Source organism: Callionymus lyra, chromosome 9, assembly GCF_982586985.1.
Source record: "Callionymus lyra chromosome 9, fCalLyr1.hap1.1, whole genome shotgun sequence".
NCBI classification, from domain to species: Eukaryota; Metazoa; Chordata; class Actinopteri; order Syngnathiformes; family Callionymidae; genus Callionymus; species Callionymus lyra.
In genome coordinates, this window is record NC_141826.1 from 8756348 (window position 1) to 8779030 (window position 22683).

At 38.6% G+C, this 22683-nt stretch overlaps 2 protein-coding genes across 2 annotated transcripts; one reads left to right on the plus strand and one right to left on the minus strand.

Moving 5' to 3' along the window:
* Positions 1-378: 378 nt before the first annotated feature.
* Positions 379-11471, minus strand: acsl4a (acyl-CoA synthetase long chain family member 4a). The gene is made up of 15 exons (XM_087799827.1): positions 11323-11471; positions 9592-10039; positions 8134-8311; positions 7952-8061; positions 6959-7097; positions 6717-6867; positions 5518-5641; positions 5349-5420; positions 5124-5263; positions 4575-4747; positions 3344-3418; positions 3070-3258; positions 2844-2958; positions 2602-2759; positions 379-878 (listed from the first exon to the last, which is right to left on the minus strand). The coding sequence occupies exons 2-15, from the start codon at positions 9946-9948 to the stop codon at positions 721-723; spliced, it is 2139 nt and encodes a 712-aa protein (XP_087655953.1). The 5' UTR covers positions 9949-10039; positions 11323-11471; the 3' UTR covers positions 379-720.
* Positions 11472-16427: 4956 nt separating this feature from the next.
* eif4ebp3l (eukaryotic translation initiation factor 4E binding protein 3, like) lies at positions 16428-22118 on the plus strand. The gene is made up of 3 exons (XM_087798493.1): positions 16428-16795; positions 20729-20905; positions 21571-22118. Exons 1-3 carry the CDS (start codon positions 16663-16665, stop codon positions 21597-21599), a joined length of 339 nt encoding a protein of 112 aa, XP_087654619.1. The 5' UTR covers positions 16428-16662; the 3' UTR covers positions 21600-22118.
* Positions 22119-22683: the final 565 nt, after the last annotated feature.

Here is a 22683-nt window from a genome sequence, read left to right on the forward strand (position 1 = left end):
GTGATCGACACATCAAATTTCCTACCAAATTCTACACTGAACATGTTAAATAAAGCCTTGTTGTATTACAGAATAGTGACCGGAGACGCTGAGAAAGTTTCTTTAAAGTAGTTCGACACAGTTCCTCAAATAAATAAGGTGCTCATTCAAAGTCTTCAGAGTGCCTGCCATACAGGCAACATTTCATTGTTAATATCTACATGGTAGGTGTTCTTCCTGAGGGATGGCTTCACACATTTTGGTCTTATTTTGCAATACAAACCAACAATAAATAAGAATACAATGGCCATTATTGGCATTTTCCTCAAGCTTTACTTTGTGTAAACTTCAGATGGCAGTTCCAGCCACGTTTTTAAAATAAAATTACTTCAAAGACGCCACTTGTTCTGCGTGACGACAAAGGGACAGCAGACCGAAGGCACGTAACATGAGAACTCCTATGATATAAAACGACAAGCTATCGCCTCGTACACGACTGCTACTCCTATAAATTAACAAAACTACCGACGAAAGGGGAGGACGGTGAGGGAAACCTTAAATTATTTCTTCAAGTCGGCAACAAGAGGTCCTCGAGTGGATGGCAGTTAAGTGTTGTAATCCTACACTTTGACAATATAAAGCAGCACAGTTGGATCACTGGTTACTTTTTACAGCATTTCTTCTTACAGTTGGTTTTTTTCAAACATTTGAACAAGATCAGGTACAAATGTAACAGCAGAGTTATTTGCCGCCGTACATTCTCTCAATGTGGTCGCTATAGTGGTTCTTCAGCTCTTTTCTTTTCAACTTGAAGGCATCCGTGACCAGACCCGTCTCCGGAGTCCACGGTTCTGGACTTAGATGCACTTTGACCGGGATCTCGAACCGCTGGAGTTTAACTGGAAAGAAGGAAAAAACAATTCAATACAAGTTAAAACTAATTAAAACATGTCTAGCCTTAACCTTAATTCAGTATCTTGGCAAATATTACATTTAATAAACATCAAATATTTTGCATGTTTCCCATAGAAGCACCTCAGCTTAGTGGCTGATGACCGAGATGGTCATGTAAAATACAAATCGTAATTCAACAGCTGCTTTCGGAGATCCTTGTGATTTATTTTATATTTTAAGAAAAAAAATGTTAGACCGGCAAAGACACAAGATTGGTTTACTTATTTTTAGGCAATAATGCTTTTATTATTATTATATTTTATTTTAAATCTATTTTCGCTCCATTCAAATTGAATGGAAGGAGATTGAAAATGATCTCGACCTTGATCTGATCTTCTGCCTTTTTTTTTTAACCAGGAAATCCATTTTCGAAACCAGAAAAAAACTGAGCAAGAAGTTAACGGTTATGTAATTTCACATCCTCATATGATCCTCATAGACGACACGTCTTCTGGCTATATGTGAATTAAATATACAAAATGTTTAGGCCAAGTTTTTGTCCACTGTGGCTCACTCGAATCCAGGGAATCCCATATATACGTAGACTAGAGATGACTGCAAACTTTCAGAGGCAAAATAATCATAACAAAAATAATGTAGTGTCCATGTTGACAAATAATTAAAGTTACTTTCTTGCGTACTTATTTTAAGGTTGCATCGCCTCACAACGATTCATTACACTGGGTTTAACAGTGCTAGTGAACTGCTGCGATTTCAATAATTCATGTTTTAATTGTCATAGTTAATATGCATCTTTTATTTTCAACTAAACCTTTTTATGAATTATATTCAATATAAATTATCAATAATCACACCTGGGCAAAGTGAGGTGTGATTATTGACCCTCAAAAAAATTTAAGTGAACTAAAAATATTTGGAAAACAAATTGCTGTTAAAGTATATCAAATAAAAGTTATACAAAATACAATAAAATCCTTTTAGCCTATTAAGCTTGATATTATTACTTCATTTATCATTTTCCGTCATTTATTTTCGCCTGATTGGCCTCACAACAGCCACTCTATAAGTGTAGTAACACTAATAGACTCAGGGACTCATTCATTCCTCGTGCTATTTGATTTTATAATTCTGAATTTGGGGGCAGGGCCGGAGTGAAAGGATGTTATTCTATTCTATGTTAATCTTTGTGTTGTTTCATTTGATCCATGTTCTTTATATTTGCACTTTGTCCTTTTATTTGCACTTGTTCTTTGATCTTGTTTTTATGAAACAATCGTTTGCTGTGTAAGTAAGTAAGTAATTTTTATTTGTATAGCGCTTTTCCAGACCAGGGTCACAAAGCGCTTAAACAATCAAAACAATATTCAATAAAGTATATATTTTAAATATCAAGATAAAACTGATAACACAACAGGAGTTTCAGAAAATCAAGGAAAAGCCTGAACGAATAGAAACGTCTTAACTGAAAACAGAATTTCCTGAAGGAGATCTCCAGAGGGATTAATAAAGTCCATCTAAATCCAAATATAATTGCCCACCCCTGTTCGATTCTATACTTTGACATGTAATTTCTCATTTAAAAATAAGGGTTTAACACTTTTTTTTTTCATTTATGGTTATGGTTCTTACATTTCCATGATCGAATGCATCTATGATAAGTTTCCAACAGTGTATATCTAAACACACAAATAAGGAGAATAATCTTACTGCTCGTTGCGACGGCTTTGATCTCCTTCAGGACGGCGCTCTCCATGTCCGGGTGTGTGCAGATCTCCTCCCACTCTGCAACTATTCCCCTTTGTTTGGCCAACTCAGTCAACTTCTTCTGGTTTGGCACCACGAAGCTGATGACGTAGTTCTGTTCACTGTAGGCACAAGAGATGGGTCACCCAAATTTGTTGCTGAAGTGTGTTAAGATAAATAAATAAAAAGTGTGTTTGAGGACTCACCTGTTGGCGTACGCGCAGATGTTGTCGATGAGGCAACTGCTTTTCAAAGCGGACTCCACCTTCCCCAGGGACACGTACTCCCCCGCCTGCAGCTTCACCAAGTCTTTCTTGCGATCTGCAAGCGTCACAAGTGGCTTATTTTTAGAACATCCGACCGTCACAAGTCAAAACCACGGCTCATAAAAAATGACAGCATTGACGACTCTCTCGCAAACTCGTGACCCACCGACGATCTGAAGACATCCGTCCTGGTGGATCTCTCCGACGTCGCCCGTGCAGAACCACCTCTGACCCTGCTCGTCGACGAAGAAGTCCCGGTTGTTGTTTCCCTGCCGGTAGTAGCCCATGGTGACGTTGGGCCCGCCGATCAGGATCTCCCCTCTAGGGTTGGGCTCGTCTCTTTTGGTGTAGCCACCTGAGTCACAGACCGCACACACTTGAGCATAATTACCCTCCATTCACCGTTTCTCTCTGGAGACCTGAAGCAACACGTCTCATACCTTCGGCCCAGTCTCTCAGTCGGATCTCGCAACAAAGAAGGGGAGCGCCCACACGGCCGGTGCTGATGTCTGTAACTGGATAGATACATAACAAGTTAGCAAAACAGAAAGACACTTAGCAAAGGAAAATATTGATACACTTAAATATCGCAATATTTCTTTTAACGATATTGTATCAACATTTTTAATTAGGTTTTTCTGATGTTTTTTCTTTATTTCTGCCTCTCAAGTCATATTTTATTTGAATCACAGTTATGTTATGGTTTAATTTTCAATAAAGTTTGATTTAAATTAAATTAAATTTTCAATTAAAATGAAAATCTACACAACTTTTAGTCCTATTTGTGTTGCAATTCAATTTCCCGCCGCAAGATAGTACTCCTACACAGATAAAGTAACAATTAAATCCTGGGAATGACTGAGGATGAGAGGATACAGTTGATTCCAGCGAGTTTTAAAGCAGATGTTTGGACATATTTTGGTTTCAAAACAAACGTAAGCAGTTACCACTTCACAAAGAGTCATGTGGTCTGCGACACCAGAATTAAGTACTAACAATATTACAAATATATCCTTGTTACTACTACTGTAGAGGTGTCAACCACATTTTATAGATGTGTAGTTGGAGCTCCGAACTAAGATTTATGATTCTATTGGAGTTGAGCCATAGAACCACTACAAGGTTCTGTCTCCATTCAAACTTCCATCCCCATTACATGAAACCCCTTCCAATAGTTATCAAACAAAAAATATGCTTGTAGATCACTTCAAACAAGCACTAGTTTATAGCCAACATAAATCGCAGAACTTAATCCAAATGTTGAACTTGTCATTATCTTTAAACAAGCCTTCATAATTGTAAATAGTCGCAGTTAATAAAGTCTCAAAACTTTATTGACAATACTCACTCCCATATCACATGACCAAAACACTCATGCTTATTGGTTGATAGCAACTTCGCTCTGCAGGCATGTACATTGGTGAGAAATAAACACAAGAGGAGGAGAAGAGAAAAAAAAAAACATTGTGAAATGTTGTGATTTGATATCCGTGTCACCATGAGTCGACATCGACACTCCTAGTTACTAAAATATGGCAAGATATCGTATCTTTAATACTGTATCGTGATACCTATGGAATCGCCTGATTCTTGCCAATACACGCCCCTTGAAAAACAGTAACCTCGGAAGATAGCTAGCAAGATAGCAAGCTAGGATTGTCGCCAATATACCTTCAGTGATGGTGCCGGCTCCGCAGGTCTCCGTGAGGCCGTAACCCTGTCCCACTGGGCAGCAGAAGCAGACGTTCATGAACCTCTGGGTGGCGGACGACAGAGGGGCGCCGCCGGACAGCATCATCCTCACTTGTCCCCCGAGCAGCTTCTTCACCTTCTTGAACAGCAGGCTGGATAATAACATAAACAAGACGGGGGTTTTTAGCTAAAAATAAAATTCTTTAAATTAAACGCTGGTTTACAATAATGAATGAAAGTATTCATTTTAAACTAGTTTCATGCGTCAACTTAACGATCCACCCTAGGCCACTTCCACGGATCCAGTCATCTGCACAAAACCATATCATTTTCTTCTGGTCTAGTCATGCTAAGAGAAAAACATTCAGACACTTTGTTCTCGACGAATGAAAGGAGCATATCAACCATGACGCAAGCATGACACTCAAAGTAGTGTTAAGTTGTTTGTTTGTGTGAAGCTCCTTGTACAATACTGCTGCTTGTCTGGTTCCCTGAACATAAATTCTAAAAAAAAAAAGATCTTCTTACGCGTTGCAGAGCGGAGCGTCGTAGCCCTTCTTCACTTGCTCCAGTTTGTACTGGTAGCCCAGAGTAAACAGCGTCTTCTGGATGAAGCTCATTTCCTGCACTTTGCTCATCACATTCTTGTTGATGCGATCCATAATTTCCTTTTGCGGGAGAGAAAAAAAATAATTGGTTGGGTTTTAATAAGAACCGAGCGGTCGAGGGGCAGGATGTATGATAAGTTCTTACTGGTACTGCTGCCATCAGGGTGGGCCTGAGCACGGAGCAATCTCCTTTGCTTCCTTTCTTTATCTTGGTGGCCTGGAAAAAACACAGGAAAAACAGTCTTAATGGTGACTAACAAAATGGCGTTTTTGCCCGTTTTATGCGTTTTTTAAGACGATAATGATTCACCTACCTGGTCTGAGAGTGTCTGGGGGGAAGAGTAGCCGATACGACAGCCATATGATACGCAGGAGATTTCCGCTGTCATTTCCAGAACATGAGCCAATGGAAGGTATGCGATGTAGGTGTCATTTGGCCTGTAGAAAAGTGTTGATTTCGTTAACATTTATACTATATATATATATATATATATATATATATATATATATATATACACATTTTAATTGCATAATTTTCAGAAAGAGTTTAGGGAACACTGAAATTTAGTTTAGACATTCTACTCTTATACCCTTATTTGGTTTAGTTAATATAACTGGGAAAAAGGCTGTATAGTATCCTCTTGTACTTAGTCATTTCCAGGATCTGGCCGGAATTCATTGTTCCTTTGACTGCTGACATCTTGCGACCATCACCAAAATTAACAAACGCGTGGATATTTGCATGTTTATTTTTAATTTAATAAAATAATAAATATTTAACACACATTTTATTGAAATATAAACCATATAATAACTATGATGAAAATTTAAATATGATTTGAAAGCCAAAAATAAATGAAAGAAAAAAAGGTTTTGGCTTTCATTTGGGATTCCAAGAAAAATTAAAAGGTTGATACATTACTGTAGAATATCAATTCAGTAACATCATTAAATATCAATAATATATATTTTCCCCCAATTTATTATTATTATTATTTTCAAAATGGAGAAACGCTATATGTACTGCAGGTCTAAAATGATCCGCTAAACTAAATCACTTACTAATAATACTTCTTCTTCTTCTAAAACAAAGCTTCTTTAAAGACAGTTAAACTAAGTTGAAGTCAATTTAATTAATGAGTGCAGGGTTCGAGCCCATGTCTTGGAGATCCAGAGAAGTATGCCCTAGCAATTTAGCTATCTAGGCTAGTGACAAAATGGAAGTACAGTTTAAGAGATCATTTAAACTATATATAGTATTTAGTGGTGATGAAGAAAAACTAGTTTCTTAAAAAAAAAATTCTACCATATTATGTCTAGGGCTTTGTCGTTCTTTTCCAAAAAACTTTGTGATTTTGTTTACTAAAAACTATACAAAGGGAGAGACCAAGATTTGTTCTAGTAGAGAATGTAAAGAAATAGACTTGTTATGAATGTTAAACCTAACTATAGTTGAATACATTTTTATTTATTTTTCATTTTTGGCCAAGCTTTTGAACACAGTGAGACTCACCCGAGTCCAGGGATGCGTTCACACTGGCCGGTCATTCCAGCGACCAGGTTACTGTGGACGATCATGACCCCTTTGGGTCTCCCTGTGGATCCGCTGGTGTACATCACCACGGCCAGATCGGACGGTTGAGGCTTTGTTATTTGTAATGAAGCTGGGGGAAGAAGAAAAAAAAACAAAACAGAAATTATCGCACAAATCTAAGGAAAACTATTCGCATAACAAATATATGAGGAAATACACACCGTTTTCAGGAAGCGAGCCCAGCTCCTTCACGGACTGCATGCTGTGGACGGACAGTCCTGCTGGGTAACCATCTGTGGACACTTTCTTCTGGTCCACGTAGATCACATGTTTTAATTTTGGAATGTGTGGAAGAACATTCTGGGGAAATTTCATCAGAAATTAATAAGAATTATAGAGCATATAATCCAGTCATCACAGAACTGATAAATTAGCCCCTTTAAACCCCAGTGTAGAAATCGACTATTCTATAGTATTTTGCATGTTTGGATTTAGAAAAAGAGAAGATAAGGCGTCACAGCTTCAACAGTCATTAGTTTTTTTTAATGACACAATAATACATTCCAGACTGTAGGAACAGCAGCAGGAAATATTGGCCAATAAAATGTGACTTTCAGGTTCTTCTTCAAGTTAAAAAAAAAATGACCTACGTTTCTAAAACCGGATATTTAAGCACCTACATTCCGTCGTTTTTACAACTTAGTGCATACAATGTATAACTAATAAAGACAAGAGACACAAAAGGTTACGCAACTGACGTGACCTCAGTTTGCGATTAATCTCCTCCTCTTTTCTCTTGAACAAAGGACCTCTTTATAATGGTTTTATCATTTTCAGGAACTACATTTTACATGTTTAAATATGCATTGTCATCTAACGTGACTCACCCTAAAATCTACGCCCGACCACACCTGCTATTCAGAGCCTGAATCAGAAGTGAGTTCAGGTCGTTGTAGAAAATTGCGAGACTATTCATTAACACTGAAGTGTTGATGGTATTTATTGAGGAAATAATCTTTTACAATAGAAAACAGGTGTCAGTCGAGTGACCCCTCACCCACTTCTCCTTACTGCCCGACAAGGAAGCACTTGTTGAGCAAACAGACTGGATTTACACACAATAAGCCGTGTTTAAAGTCGACGCACCGATGTGTTTTCGTTTCAAATTTATCTTGCTATCCCGCTGCTGTTACAACCTTAACACAAACACTCACTTTCAGTTTGCTTTCCAGCAACTCTGCGCTCGTCACCAGATGCGTGACCTCGGTTTCATTCAGTCCGTAAGCGATGGCGTCTTCTCCCAGCGTGGCGTAGAAGGTCACCACTGCGGAGAGAGAGACACAAATTCAGCTACGAACTTTAAAGAACATCGGTTTCAACTTTTGAGGATATTTACGAGGGAAATTGTGCCTGAAGCAGGTCTGGGCCGTGATCATCCACTCGGCTCTGGTCTCGCAGAAGATGGCGATGGTGCTTTTGGGTCGCTGGCCCAGAGCTGCCAGACCGCGGCCGAACTGCTGGACTATGGAGTCCACCTCGTTGTAAGTCAACCACTGATAATCACCGAGGATGAGCTGTGGAGAGGAAGTGCTATATTAGTCCAGGGATGGGCAACATTATGCACTTTTATCTGCAGCTATTTATCAAAGATAAAGACTAAGAAATGAGTGTTAGCTTAGGTAGAACTTTATGGATACCTCAGGAGGTCTCCTTCGGGAGATTGTTTATCTGTCAATCCATGTAAATCTGTGTTTGCAGATTTTATATTAACCATTTTTTTTTAAATTACAGTATAATATCAAGTTTTATTTAAATATAAACACAAGGTAAAAATAAGTTGAAAGGTTTCCATCATAAAGGTATGAACATAGTTGCTGTCAAAACCACATCTTCATAATCAGTTTTTTAGCTTTTTTCTGATGAGGGCCACATAAATACAGTCAATGGGCCACTTGTGGCCCTCGAGCCAAATTTTCTGGATCTCACAAAAATATCAGTCCCCTCTGGAGATGTTTAAAAAAAAAAGGTGAGGGTAAGTATTAGGAAACAATATATCAAAGGATCTCAAACCACTTGAGCTTCCAAACAGACACATTCTAGCGTCATTTAAGGAAACTATGTGCCTTCAAGCAGTTCCTGTTGGCGGTTGCGCCGTCAAGTCGAGTTCCACCTGAAAATCGTGATCATCCTCTCACTAAACTTGATCTTTTCTTTTATCGTACCGTTTTTGATTGTTAAAGCGCTTTGTGAACCTGGTCTAGAAAGGCGCTTTAAAAATAACCTTTACTTACTTACATTTTAACCTACTAAAATATTGCTTTTGCAGCCTAAAATTCAATAACAAAAAGTGGTACAAAAATGAACAATACTGAAGGAATAATTAATATGAAAAAATGAATACAGAAAAGACGTTTGTTGTCTGGTATTCAACTTTGGTTTCCTGATTATATATTTAAGGAATTAGAACTGAAAAGAAAACTTTCTTGAAAAAACACCTTCTCTTTTTTTTCACTTTTTTACTTAATTGTGTGTGTCGGTATTGAATATTTCTGATTTTAGCTTAAAATTCAAATACAGAAAATGGTGCAAAAACAAGCCACCGTGCATTAAGAAAAAAGTGTCATTATCAACTTTTCACTCAGACTTTTGGCCTGAACACTGAAAATATGTTTGTCAAAGAAATTAGTTTTCTTAAAAAAAAAGAAAAGAAAGTCTGTGTGCAAAAAAGCTAATGAGGAGGATTATGTCTTTTTGATAAAAAGTTAAGCCCTAAAAAGGGTGTGTCAGAAGTATGATATGATGTACCTGGAATAAGATGTTTGCTGTCAATATAACAAATCATAAGACCCTTTACCTTTTTAAACACTTTGCCGCTGGGCTGAAGCTCATTCTCTTCACTCAGAACATCTCTGACTCCGAGACACTGGGATTCTCCGAAGCGCTGGACGGCGTAGTCGAAGAGCTTATCCAGCGTATCCTTGCCCGGGAAGTCTTCTTTGGCCAGAGACTCGAACCGGTCCACGCACCGGTACGGCCCATCGCTGGACCCGGTGGTGGATCTGGCCTTTATCCTCTTCGAAAGAGCCGTCTTGTCGCCGGCGCCCGTGATGAAGTACCACGGCAGGAAGGAGAGGGCGGAGTACAGCCACACCACCAGGTGGATCGGGAGGAGGAGGAGAGACTGCAGGACAGCATCGGGACGAAGACCCATGCTGCTGAAACCGGGTCTGGGACGAGGTGTTGGATCAGCGCCTGAGAATTAAGGTTGCTCCGTTCCAAAGCCAAGAAAAATGAACCGTCAACTGAAAAGCACAAGACCATACATTTAGTTCAGCATTTGAACATTAGATATCTAAAGTAATTATCTTTCTTTGCCAAGTATACAACAAAAGCTTAGATGATTTATAGTTATACTTGAACACCTTCAGACGACTCTCTTCAGCCTAAACAGCTTCTACAGGTTTGTAAGGTTTACGTTAAAAAGTAATTACGGTGCACAGAACATTCCTGTGTTTGCCACTGACACGGATCTGTCAATCAATGTTTGTCTTTCCTCCGTCACCTTCCACTGCCTGGCCAATGACGCCGACACAAGGGCAAGCTCGGCGTCGACCTCCCGGTTCAGACCCCGACCTTGAACATAACCTCGGCTAAAAAAGCTAAGCCCTGTCAAGAGGAACTAACGGAGGTAACTAGTGACACTACATAAATAAATAAATCACCAACCAGAAAAGCCAGCATGAACCAAAAAAAGAGCAGGGATCTTTTCCAGTCTCCCGATTTTTTAGACATGCGTGGGAAAACGTCCACCTTGAATCATTTAATTTGTCTGGTACTCCTCAGCATCTTTACACAACTCCCTCAAAAAAGTAACCTTTAAAAGTAAAGCTAGTTTCAGATCTAAAAAAAAAAAAAATCAAGTTCCAGTAACCTAATTCATGACTGTGTGATAATCTGTTTACGTGAGCAACAACTCGGAAATGTAGTGATGCAATAAACAGTGAGAAATAGGAAAATTACTCATTCAGAACGTCATTGGTTTTAATCCCCTGCCTCAGAAATCAGAAAAAATGTTTAAATACCCAAATACAATCTAAATATATTTAGAGATGGATACACTGTGTAAAGAATGACTATGAATGATATGCGATTAAATACTACTTTTTGAATATATGTTGTTTACTTATTATTATTTTTGATTTATTTTATATTTTACGCAAATTATATTAAGATATTCGGTTGTTTTTTGTTAATGGTACGTTCTTAACATTACAGAATACGTCGTAACATTTATTTTCATCGTTGCCTTCAAAATAAAAAACATAACCTCTAATATGTCAGTCAAACATATATTCGTGTTTCTAGACATTTTTCTGTCAAAAGGCGACGAAAAAGGCAACAAAAGATCCACAGACAGCACGTTGGTGTCATTGAAACATCACGTCACTTATTACACGGACAACAATAGTCATTCTTCGCTATTCGATTAAAATAAATAAAGATTAACGTCGGGATCGTTTTGATCGGTAATAAGATTACAATATAAAACCCGCGAATGATATTGTATTTGATCTAAAGATCTTACCGTAAAACCCGTCAGTCTTGAGCGCGCGTGTGTGTGTGTTTCGATGCCGGAATGACCGACAGTTACCTCTGCTGCTTTTTTTCAACGAGGAGAAACGCGGACGCGTGACGTCATCTGATTCCACATCTCTCCGCCAATGAGAGCGCGTCTTGTCTTCCCTGCTTCGGAACAGCTGCACGCCCTTCAACGGGCGAGCGGAAGTTCAACAGACACGCTCGTTTTTTAAAAGGTTAATACCGTTCAGATGACGTAAAAAGCGTGTGACTTTCGGGAAATTTTGACACACACACAAAAAAAGGTTATTATTTATCTAGGTCAAAAGTTATTTCAATCGAATACGTTTATTGTGTGTGATATGAAAAAAAAAACCAATTACATTTGTTAAAGTAAATATATTTTTAACAGGGACATTGACAATTTCGATGTAAATTGTAAACAACAGCTTTTCTCAATTTCATTATTAAAAATAATGAACTTCTGACTATACTATATGTGTTATCGTGATATAAAAAGTAAAATAAGTAGCAAAAAGATGCTATTCGCCTTTAAATAAAATGCATTATTATTATTATTATTATAAAAACATGATTCATGACTTGCAGTTGTACCTTTTACTCCATAAGTAATTTTTAGTGGCCCACAAAAGCTGTAAACACCTTGAAAAACTACTATTACATACATGACCCACGATTAAACCAGTTTTTCGTAGCAATTCATTGATTATTAATTATGAATAATAAGATTTAATGTAAAAAAAAAGCTGATCGGGGGAATTTGGTTTAAGTAAATAGATGTTTGTGCTTCAAAGTATCTAAAAAACAGCTTGTTTTTGTCAATAAAAAGGCAAATTACAATTGGTGCTGGTTTCATACAATGACCAGTTTAACCTTCACGAGCAGTTTTATTTTTCTCTGAGATTATAGAACCTCTATTGTACTTGTAACCAACCACTAGATATATCCATGTATAACCATCTGTTACATGCTGTCTTTGATGTGTCTTTGTAGGATCGATAATGTTATCTTATCTTATAGCATTAGCTGTTTAAACTTGTAAAACTACTATTTAGACTTAGTAATAGAAGTTTGTCTGCTTCAACATTTGTTTTTCCATCATGTTTGATATCATCGTAGTCATTTAAGAGGAGTGTGTTTCTTTCTTAGCTGCTAATCCAGAGCATCACTGTGACTCACTATTACACACTTTCCGGGAAATGGATATTTTGGATCAGACATTTCCAAATTTGTGGAAATTCCTAGCTTAGTAATTGAAATCCGAAATGGTGAAATGGTATCCCAAATTTACACTTTTGTTTCAGCGTTTGATTTTAGGAGCTAGTAAAAAGTAAATAAGTAAGTGTGTAAAGGTTATTTGTAAAGCTCCTTTCTAGACCAGGGTCACAAAGCGCTTTAACAATCAAAAACAATACACATTAAAAATATATACTTTAAAAGATTCAGACACATTATACAAACACAGGAGTCCAAGAAAATCAGGGAAAAGCCTGAACAAATAAAAATGTCTTAAGATGTTTCTTGAAGGAGTCAGTAGATCCATCAAGCGCAGAAGAAGAGGAAGATCGTTCCAAAGCTTAGGAGCAACAGCCTGGAAGGATTTCTCTCCTCTGGTCCATAACCGTGTGAGAACCATCAGTAGATTCTGATCAACAGACCTCACAGCCCGAGCTGGGGTGTAATGCTGGATCAAATCACTGATGTAAGGAGGAGTCTGACCATGAATAGATCTGAAAGTAAGAACCAGAATTTTAAAATTGAACCTGAAAGAAACTGGCAGTCAGTGAAGAGTTTTAAGGATCGGGGAAATGTAAGTTCTTCTACTAGAGCGAGTCAGAATTCTCGCTGCACAGTTTTGTATTAACTGCAGGCGAGACAGCTCTTTCTTGCTTAGACACAAAAATAAACTGTTACAATAGTATAATCGTGAAGACACAAACACATGGATTACAAGCTCCAGATCATGTTGTGACATAATTTTCCTAAATTTAGAGATTTTTCTCAGTTGTAGGAAACAGTTTCTGGTCAGTTTTGTGTGTACTAGTGACATGTCTTTGTCAAATACAACACCCAGGTTTCTCAGGCTCAGTTTGACAGCTTGACCTTTTACGAACAAACAATAGCTATTGGTAGCATCTTCACCATGTGTTCATATTTTATCAACATGGAATATCCGCAAAAACAATGCTTTCACAAGAATTTTATGAAGACACGCTAGTTTTAAAGCGAGAATACTCACATTTGTGTAGTGAAAGGTTTGTCTTGCTCACCATTGTTCTCTCTACTTCAAAGCACTCGGTTTCGAATTGTGCCTCCGACCTCACTAGCATAGTAGGGAGAACCACTGTAGCACAGACCCTGACAGTCCCACTTCATCCCTCAGTTTTCTCAGCAAGTTGTTTCTCGCTTTTTCCACTTCACCGTTGAAATTATTGTGTTGTTCCTTACATACTGTCAAAAAATCTGTTTCTGATTCTTATTTATAAGTATTTTTTATTTATTGTTGGACAATATTTGACCATAAGTGCCCGTAATGGCACCATAGAAATATTCTTCCATTAGTCTGAGTGTTGAGCAATAAGAACTTTTTTTTTTATTATTATTAACCATTGTGTAGCCTCTGGGTCAAGGTGACCCGGTGGCCGAAAGAAAATGTGTTTGTGGTATCCCTTGTGTTGCTTCTGGGTCAAGGTGAACTACCTCCATCACTGCATATGTATTTACCTTCACCTTGATCCAGGGATAACACAAGGGTTGAAAATAAAACTTCCTGAACTTTGTTACGAAAAATTTTCTTAAACACATTTTTATAAGACCGATTAGAGACCAAACTTAGGTTTTTCTGAAATCCCATCATAACAGATTTCCTCAGTAGAATATATAGTAAAACATATAACAGTAAAACATTATATAATCTTATGTTTCCGCTAAAATAATATATGGCACTTTAATTACTTTAAAAAAGTGACCTTAATTTAAGGTCAACTGTTAGTACCATGTTGAAAATTGAGTTGCAAATTGGCAAGTTTTTCTTGCGCTTTTTATTTGATGTGTAAATCAATATTAAATGAAGAAAATTGGCTTGTTAAATCCCTGGAAATTACAAAACAATTGCAGGGGACATAAAGCAGAGCAGTGGATTGTGAAATGAGAAGAAGAGAGTGCAGGCATGTTGGAATGGGTGGAAATGACTATAAACAGATTCCATCCATTTATTGTGAAACATTCTTTGTATTAACGTAGGAAAAACAAGCAGCACGTTTCTGGAGGATATGTGTATGTTGTTTCTTCAATATTTGTTTATCTATATGTAACTTTTCATGGAAATACAGACTTAAAACTTTTTTCCTTTTGTACAGAATAGAAATCCGAAAACTTTTGTTGCAAACGTGGTAGCACAACACAGGAATTCATCCTGTTTGCATTACAGAATCTAAAAATCTAAAAATAATAGGAATGGATTGAAAATTATAATAATAAGGCATTTTGGTCAGTTCACACTGATTCAATATAACTTCCCTTAGTTGTTTTCGATCCACAATAAATTAAAAATATACATAATCGACCTTATCCCCCTCTAGTGTTGAAGTCGTGTATGTGTTAATCCTTCTCCTCCAGATGTCAGTGTTGTCAATATAAACTTTATGGAAATCTACAAAGTACAAGAATTCAAGTATTTACCAAATTACATTTTGCTTCTGATAATCACACATTTTACACTTTTTGAAAAAGATTGATGATATAAAATCATCCTTTAAAAATAATTTAAAAAGACGGATGTTTTAGAAACCATAAGCGTCCCAAACACAGACGAAGGTCTTGTTAAAAAAAACAATATACATTCAAAAATGTATACATTGTATTATTTTTTTAAAATATTTAATAATAAAATAATGCTAGTTTTTCTCTGATGCATCCAACAATGGCAGTGTCGTCAGCATACTTCTGAGTCTCGTCCAGAAGTATGCTGACGACACTGCCATTGTTGGATGCATCAGGGACAACAGCGAAGACAAGTATAGGAGTCTGATACGTGACTTTGTGGACTGGAGTGAGAGGAACCACTTGCAGCTGAACACCTCAAAGACCAAGGAGCTGGTCTTGGACTTCGGGAGGTCCAGGACAAAGCCACGTCCAGTGTCCATCAGAGGCGACGAGGTGGAGATAGTTGACAACTATAAGTACTTCGGCGTGTGGCTGGACAGTAAACTGGACTGGTCCTGCAACACAGACCATGTCTAAAGAAAGTTCAGAGTAGAATGTACTTTCTGAGGAGGCTTGGATCATTTAACATCTGCAAGAAGCTCCTCTGCATGTTCTACCAGTCTGTGGTGGCCAGTGTCCTGTTCTATGCTGTGGTGTGTTGGGGTGGAAATGTGTCCAAGAGGAGGTTCAACAGGTTGGACAGGTTTATCAGGAGGGCTGGTTCTGTGGTTGGAATGAAGCTGGACTCACTGGTGACAGTTGCTGAGAGGAGATCACTGGACAAACTACTGTCCATCATAGATGATGACAGTCATCCTCTGAACACTGTCATCAGTGAGCAGAGAAGCAGAATGAGTGCAAGAATGCTCCTTCCCAGGTGCAAAACAAATAGACTCAAGGACTCATTCATTCCTCGGGCTATTAAATTGTACAATTCTGAGTTCGGGGGCAGGAGTGGAGTGAAAGTATCATGATGTTCTGTTCTATGTTAGTCTTTGTATCCTTTTTCTTTGATCTATGTTCTCTGTCTTTAGGCTTAGATTGTGGCATCTTGTTCTTTCTCTTTATGTTCTTGTTCTTATTTTATTTTTTATGAAAAATTGCTGTATTTTCTGTGGCTATTGGAAAAAAACAATCAATAAAGTTTTACCTTACCTTACTAACTCAAGAACCTAATTATATAAAATAGGCCTTTTTTAAAACGAGACTACTGATAATAAAGATGGACATGTCTTAAAATTAAATAGTCATGTAAGAAATTCAAAACAATTCTGAAGTAAATCGGACTTGGGTATGACACGTTTGGTCGATAACACCGCCCTGTCGCTGCGTCTCTGATTACAAAACGGGCGCCCCTAGTGCTCGCTTGGCCCACGTGTCTTGTTCCTGTAGCACGAAAACATCACGAGGATCTGTTGCATTTAAAGCTCGCTAGCATCAGAAGCAGCCTCGTGGAGCACCGTCACCCGACATCTACTCCAAAAACAGGATTTAAAAGAGTCATTTAAAGTTGTTCCGAGAGTAGTTAACAGTCTTTTTGTTTGTCACGGAGCGCTTCTGAGAAACGCTCGCAGCAGCAGCAGCAGCAGCAGCAGCAACAACAAGAACCCCCGAAGCTAACATGTCGTCTGGCACCGAGCAAGTGAAGAGCTGCCCCATCCCCACCAAAGTGCTCACCCTTAAGGACTGGTCCCAGCTGCCCGACTGCTACAGCCAGACGCCCGGGGGGACACTTTTCTCCACCACGCCTGGAGGTGAGGGAGACGGATTTATTGATCGATTATTATCTTCTTTTTGCAGCCAAACTTTGTTAAAGTCACTTAAAAACGTTGAATACATGTGGATTACTTCAGGTTTTGGATGCTGAAATAACCTTAAATGAGTTATCTTATTTTAACGTGTTGAATTGTTGCAAATCTATGTATGAAAATGACTCTAAATAAATAGAAAGTAGAAAAAAGTAAGATAAACAAACTTGCAACAGAATAAGAAACATCATACAAACTCAGATTATTGTCTTTATTTTGTATGTGTAAGGACTTTGGAAGACTTGTGAACAATAAAACAAAGGAATAGTACCTCAAGAAAACGACAACAACATACTGGTTTGCAAATGTATTGCATCCAAAAGACACTTGGACGTGATGCTGTCAAACCAAGTCCAATTTTCCCATCACATTTCTTCCAATCTTCGTTTAAAGGTCAATTGCTCCCTTTTTTTTTCTTTTTACAATGTTTGTCAATTGATCCAAATCAAAAGCTTCTGCTTTTTCACCAGTTTCTGGTAGTTTTTTTTACATGCAACTGTATTTTATTTGTATATATATCAAATCAAACTATATTTATTCTTATAAATTAACTTCAACTATTGGAACTTGAACACCTTCATCTTGCAGCAGAAGTGTTTTGGCATCCAGCAGCCATCTGAGCCTCACTTGTGATTTGACGGTGGGGGAAATATTCCGCTGCAAAAACCCAGACGTGATTGGTCCTCGGCGGTCGGGAGAAGTTCGACGCCGTCCAATCCCTGCAGCTTCTCTCCGCTTTGCACTTGAGGCCAACATTTACAGTAGGACATTTTGTCCAAGAGGTGTTAAGGGAGGGGGGGTATAAATGTTTCGAAATGTTTTTTTTAATAATTTGCACTGAAACTAGATTGAACTACTGATGTTTACAAAGAAAGTTAACACCCTTTCCATTTGTAACGGCATTCCGCCCCCCCCCCTTTTTTTTCTCGCCCCAAACACCCCCCCTAAAGTTTTTGCTTTGCCTTTTCCTTTGTCCAGGACAAACCGCAAGCTATGCAGAAATTGCATAACATGTTTTTTTCTTCTGGTCAAGAGCAGATACTGTATGAAGCAGGTCAAACTCCAGTCTATTTCAAGACAACCCAAGCTTCTTACAACACTGTTTATGATCCTGTTTTTTTTTTTAACTTGCCATCCATTGCAATTTATTTGCATATTAAGATAACAAATAGACTCGCGTCATTGACACAAGGTCCGGGTGTTTGCTGAAGAACTACTTTCAAGGATTTAAATGTGGTGTTTGAACACATGTGGCTTCCATTAGGTTGTGGTGCTTGTAAGAAGAATGTGTTGTTCCAGGATTTCCTAGAAATCTTTGGCCAGCCCCTTTATGCACACACACTTGAAAAGTTGAAGGATCAAGAAGTTTTACGGTGAATGAAAAGAACAGCCAGAGTTGCTGTGAAAGAACTGGTATTTATTCTCCTTTAAACCAAGTCAGTTAATCAAAGTCAGAAAACTTTCTATTGCATGATAGACTTTCTTTCCTTTAAATGCAAAGTCACAACATTTTATAGGTGTGTATTGACAAGAATCAGGCGATACCATGTAAGTCATTAATTATTATTTATAGAGTGCTTTTATAGACCAGGGTCACAAAGCGCTTAAACAAATAAATGCAATAAATGCATAAAAGGTCAAGACAACACAGGGACTGTGTCTCATGATGCAGGGTCAACGATACAATATACTGTATAGCCATATAGTGTTAGCCATGTATATAGTGATACTGTAAAAAGGAGGATATATTTATTAGTATTGTATGTGTACTTGACTCTGGACTTGCAAAATTTACAGACTGCATGACTCGTCATGACTTGTTTTAAAAAAACAAAAATTCTCTAAACATCAACTTTTAAAGCTACTAAAGTCAACTCTTTCCTCTTGTCCTCAATTATCACAATGATCTCACAGGATTTCATTTTTACTCAAGCTGTGGTGGACATAATTACTGGAAGTTGAATTGCAACACAAAATGAATAAACATTAGGAGTGTCAACGTTATCAATAGTTTTCTATATGCAATCAAATTTCTTACCGTTTTGTAACTGGTTACCAACCGATCTATGATTTTCAATATACCATCTTTTTATTGCAGTTGAGCCAGTAGAGGGATTCTGCCTCCATTCAAAACCCTTCCAGTAGTAAAAAAAAATATATATAGATACTTTCACTTTAAATTAAATTATAACCAACACAATGGATACATTACATTTACTGTGCGGACTGACTTAGAAAATACTTTAGATTTTCTCAAAAATAGTCAGTGCACCTTTTGTATTAATTCTCGTTTGAATTACTGACCTGCGCCAACTTTATGTAGTACACTACCTAGCCACTTCGCAAGTCCCGTGGTATGACTCCCCCAGTCCCCATGGTATGACTCCCCCAGTCCCCGCGGTATTACTCCCCCACTCCCCGCGGTATTACTCCGCCACTCCCCGCGGTATTACTCCGCCACTCCCCGCGGTATTACTCCGCCACTCCCCGCGGTATTACTCCGCCACTCCCCGCGGTATTACTCCGCCACTCCCCGCGGTATTACTCCCCCACTCCCCGCGGTATTACTCCGCCACTCCCCGCGGTATTACTCCGCCACTCCCCGCGGTATTACTCCGCCACTCCCCGCGGTATTACTCCGCCACTCCCCGCGGTATTACTCCGCCACTCCCCGCGGTATTACTCCGCCACTCCCCGCGGTATTACTCCGCCACTCCCCGCGGTATTACTCCGCCATTCCCCGCGGTATTACTCCGCCACTCCCCGCGGTATTACTCCCCCACTCCCCGCGGTATTACTCCGCCACTCCCCGCGGTATTACTCCGCCACTCCCCGCGGTATTACTCCGCCACTCCCCGCGGTATTACTCCGCCACTCCCCGCGGTATTACTCCGCCACTCCCCGCGGTATTACTCCGCCACTCCCCGCGGTATTACTCCGCCACTCCCCGCGGTATTACTCCGCCACTCCCCGTGGTAATACTCCGCCACTCCCCGCGGTATTACTCCGCCACTCTCCAGCGGAATTACTCCGCCACTCCCCGCGGTATTACTCCGCCACTGTCCAGCGGAATTACTCCGCCACTCCCCGCGGTATTAGTCCGCCAGTCCCCATAGTATTACTTCTCTAGTCCCCATAGTATTACTTCTCTAGTACCCATAATATTACTTCTCTAGTCCCCATAGTATTACTTCTCCAGTCCCCAGCGGAATTTCTCTGCCAGTCCCCGCAATATTACTCCGCCAGTCCCCGTAGTATAACTTTGCCTGGCCCCGAGTATTACTCCGAGAGGCCTTGTTCAGGCATGCAAAGCAACACTATACCTATTTTAAACTGTAGAAATACAATATAAACTTGTTTGAATAAACTGTTCTACTTGTTGTATCTTTTAACAATGGTTCATAAAAGCTTGTGAGCCCCCCCTGTTGAAGTCTCAAAACTTTATTGACACAACTCTCTTCCGTCTGAGTCACACATCACATGACCACAACTCTCACGCCTCATTGGTCAACAGTAGCTCCGCATCATGTATATATTGGTGAGAAATGAACGCAGAGAAAAATGTGTCAACAATTAGTGACGTTTTTATATCCATGTTACAGTTTTCGTATGTTTACACCCCTAATAAACACCATAAATATTTGAATGTTAATTGTAAATAAAATTAAAAATCGAATCACAAACTTTATTTCAAACCTATGATAAAATCAAAATATGATATGTAGGCCATAAACTAATTGATACAGTGCTGGTGAATATCGATACAGTATCGTGACAACAATATTGCAATATAATCAATATTTTATGTCAACCCCTAATATTTGTGAATGCTTGTTATTATACTGTGACGTAACCCAGAATGTCTTTCCCCACCTTCAGGTACTCGCATTATCTATGACAGAAAGTTTTTATTGGATTGTCGGAACTCTCCTCTGGCCAAGACCCCACCATGTTGCCTGCCTCAGATTCCAGGGGTGACAGTCCCAGCCACGCACCCCATTGGGAAGCTGCAGGATCTCAAAGAGGAGAACGAAGAGGATGAGAAAGACAGCGCAGGTAAACCAGGATTCTTCTGTGGGCAAAACAACAAATGCTTTACAATCTAAAACTAAAAACAAAGTCAAACATGACATATTTCCTATAATCGTTGGTACTCCCTGATAGTTTAAGTAACATTTCTGTAAAATGAACGTATTTTGAATTTCATCAAAAGGCTTTTATTGTGTAATTTGGCTGTACTTCCTCTTTCTCCTGAATGTATGCATTGTGTGTCTTAATACCTTTTGTTGCGCCTGATAGTAATTTATTTTCTTTCTCCAGTTGAGCCTGTTATATTTAACAATGTCTTGTGGATTGCAGTACTATACATAACGTGCAGTTATACCTGTTAAACAGCAGTTAAAGTCCCTGTAAAAAAAATAACTTCCTTGGCTTTGCAACGTTAGTCTTGATCGAGTCAACACTCCTTTGTTGGTCTTATGATGACAATTAACAAATATTGACAAAGTGTGTTTTTCAGATGGATATAAATATGCAAATATAGTGTTCTTAATGTACACATGTACTAATATAATGGTGCTTAACTAATTTAACCATCTCAACTGCCAGCACTGTCTTTCTTAAGTCAGACTTGGTTGCCCAGTATCATAAGAACGTTGTCTTTGTCAGTTAAGGTGCGGTCAGTTGTTTGTTCTAACAGTTTTATTTTTTCTCCTCCACAGACGACAACCAGTTTGAGATGGACATCTGAACTGCATAACTACCTCCTGTGGAGAGTAATTAATGAAACACCTCCGTGGTCATTTACGACCATCAAGCATAAAAAAAAAACAAAGCTTTTTTTCACTCTTGTTTTTTTTTTTTTTTTTTAAAGAATCGCTTATTTTGTGGAACCAAAAAGGATATGGGATAGAAAGGGGTGTTACTGACACTGAGGAAGTGGAGATTAGTTTTATTTTGACTGTAATTGGTTGCTGACTTATTAAGGAGGTGCTTGGGGATTAAAAAAAAAAATCCTTTTTGATTTCTTTTATATCTTTTGTAAATACAAAAAATGTACGTTATGGTTGAGTTAGTGGATGAACTGAATACATTAAGACATGTAAGAGGTTTTTTTCAGTGCAGTTCGTAAGACCCCCGATCATGAGGGTGACTTTGGCTTACGAGTGGCGAGTTCCTCCTATCTTTAGGAGTCAGGGTCTTTTGAAAACCAACATTTCTGTTGATGGTGAGTTTTGAATGATTTGAAATAAAGGCCATATAACTTGTATACGTTGTCGTTTATTTTTTACATGCATGGTTGAGGAGCTGAACGCTGGTGTTGTTTAAGGCAACTTCATAATGTCTCTACACAACAAAAACACTTGACATGGTTAAAGAATGGTTGCTTCTTTAGAAGGCAGTAGTTAGAGTTTAGGCGTAAAACTTTTTTTTAAATACAGAATTCCGTGGTTGACAACCACAAACATTTGACAAGAGCAATGCTAAATCAACTTGCATGTATTACTGGTCTTCTCTTGGGGCCCCATTGTAACACTGGCCTTGTTTTTGGGGACAACAAGAAGCCTAAAATATTAATAGAAAATAAAAAGGTTTCATTCCTGTGCCATAATTCAGATAAAAAAAATGGAACTAATAATAGCCTGTTGACTCCTATCACATGTTCTGTAGCTGGGGGCAAAGCCTGAAAAACAAGTGGTCAGTTTAAAGTACATATTGAGCAAGTTAACGGCTTGCATAAGAGTCACATGTGTCGTACAGTATGTTTACTGGACTGGTGGACCCCTCTGGCCCATTTACTGCATGTTTAAATGGCTTTTCCTCTAAGCTTCTGT

Excerpts from the sequence above, each read along its gene's own strand:
- acsl4a (XM_087799827.1), bottom strand. The coding sequence starts at position 9,948 with ATGGGTCTTCGTCCCGATGCTGTCCTGCAGTCTCTCCTCCTCCTCCCG. Across the intron at positions 3,259-3,343 it reads ACTGAGAGACTGGGCCGAAG|GTGGCTACACCAAAAGAGAC; the intron begins GTATGAGACGTG and ends TCTGTGACTCAG. Across the intron at positions 2,760-2,843 it reads ATCTGCGCGTACGCCAACAG|TGAACAGAACTACGTCATCA; the intron begins GTGAGTCCTCAA and ends TTGTGCCTACAG.
- eif4ebp3l (XM_087798493.1), top strand. The coding sequence starts at position 16,663 with ATGTCGTCTGGCACCGAGCAAGTGAAGAGCTGCCCCATCCCCACCAAA. Across the intron at positions 16,796-20,728 it reads TTTCTCCACCACGCCTGGAG|GTACTCGCATTATCTATGAC; the intron begins GTGAGGGAGACG and ends CCCCACCTTCAG. Across the intron at positions 20,906-21,570 it reads GGATGAGAAAGACAGCGCAG|ACGACAACCAGTTTGAGATG; the intron begins GTAAACCAGGAT and ends TCTCCTCCACAG.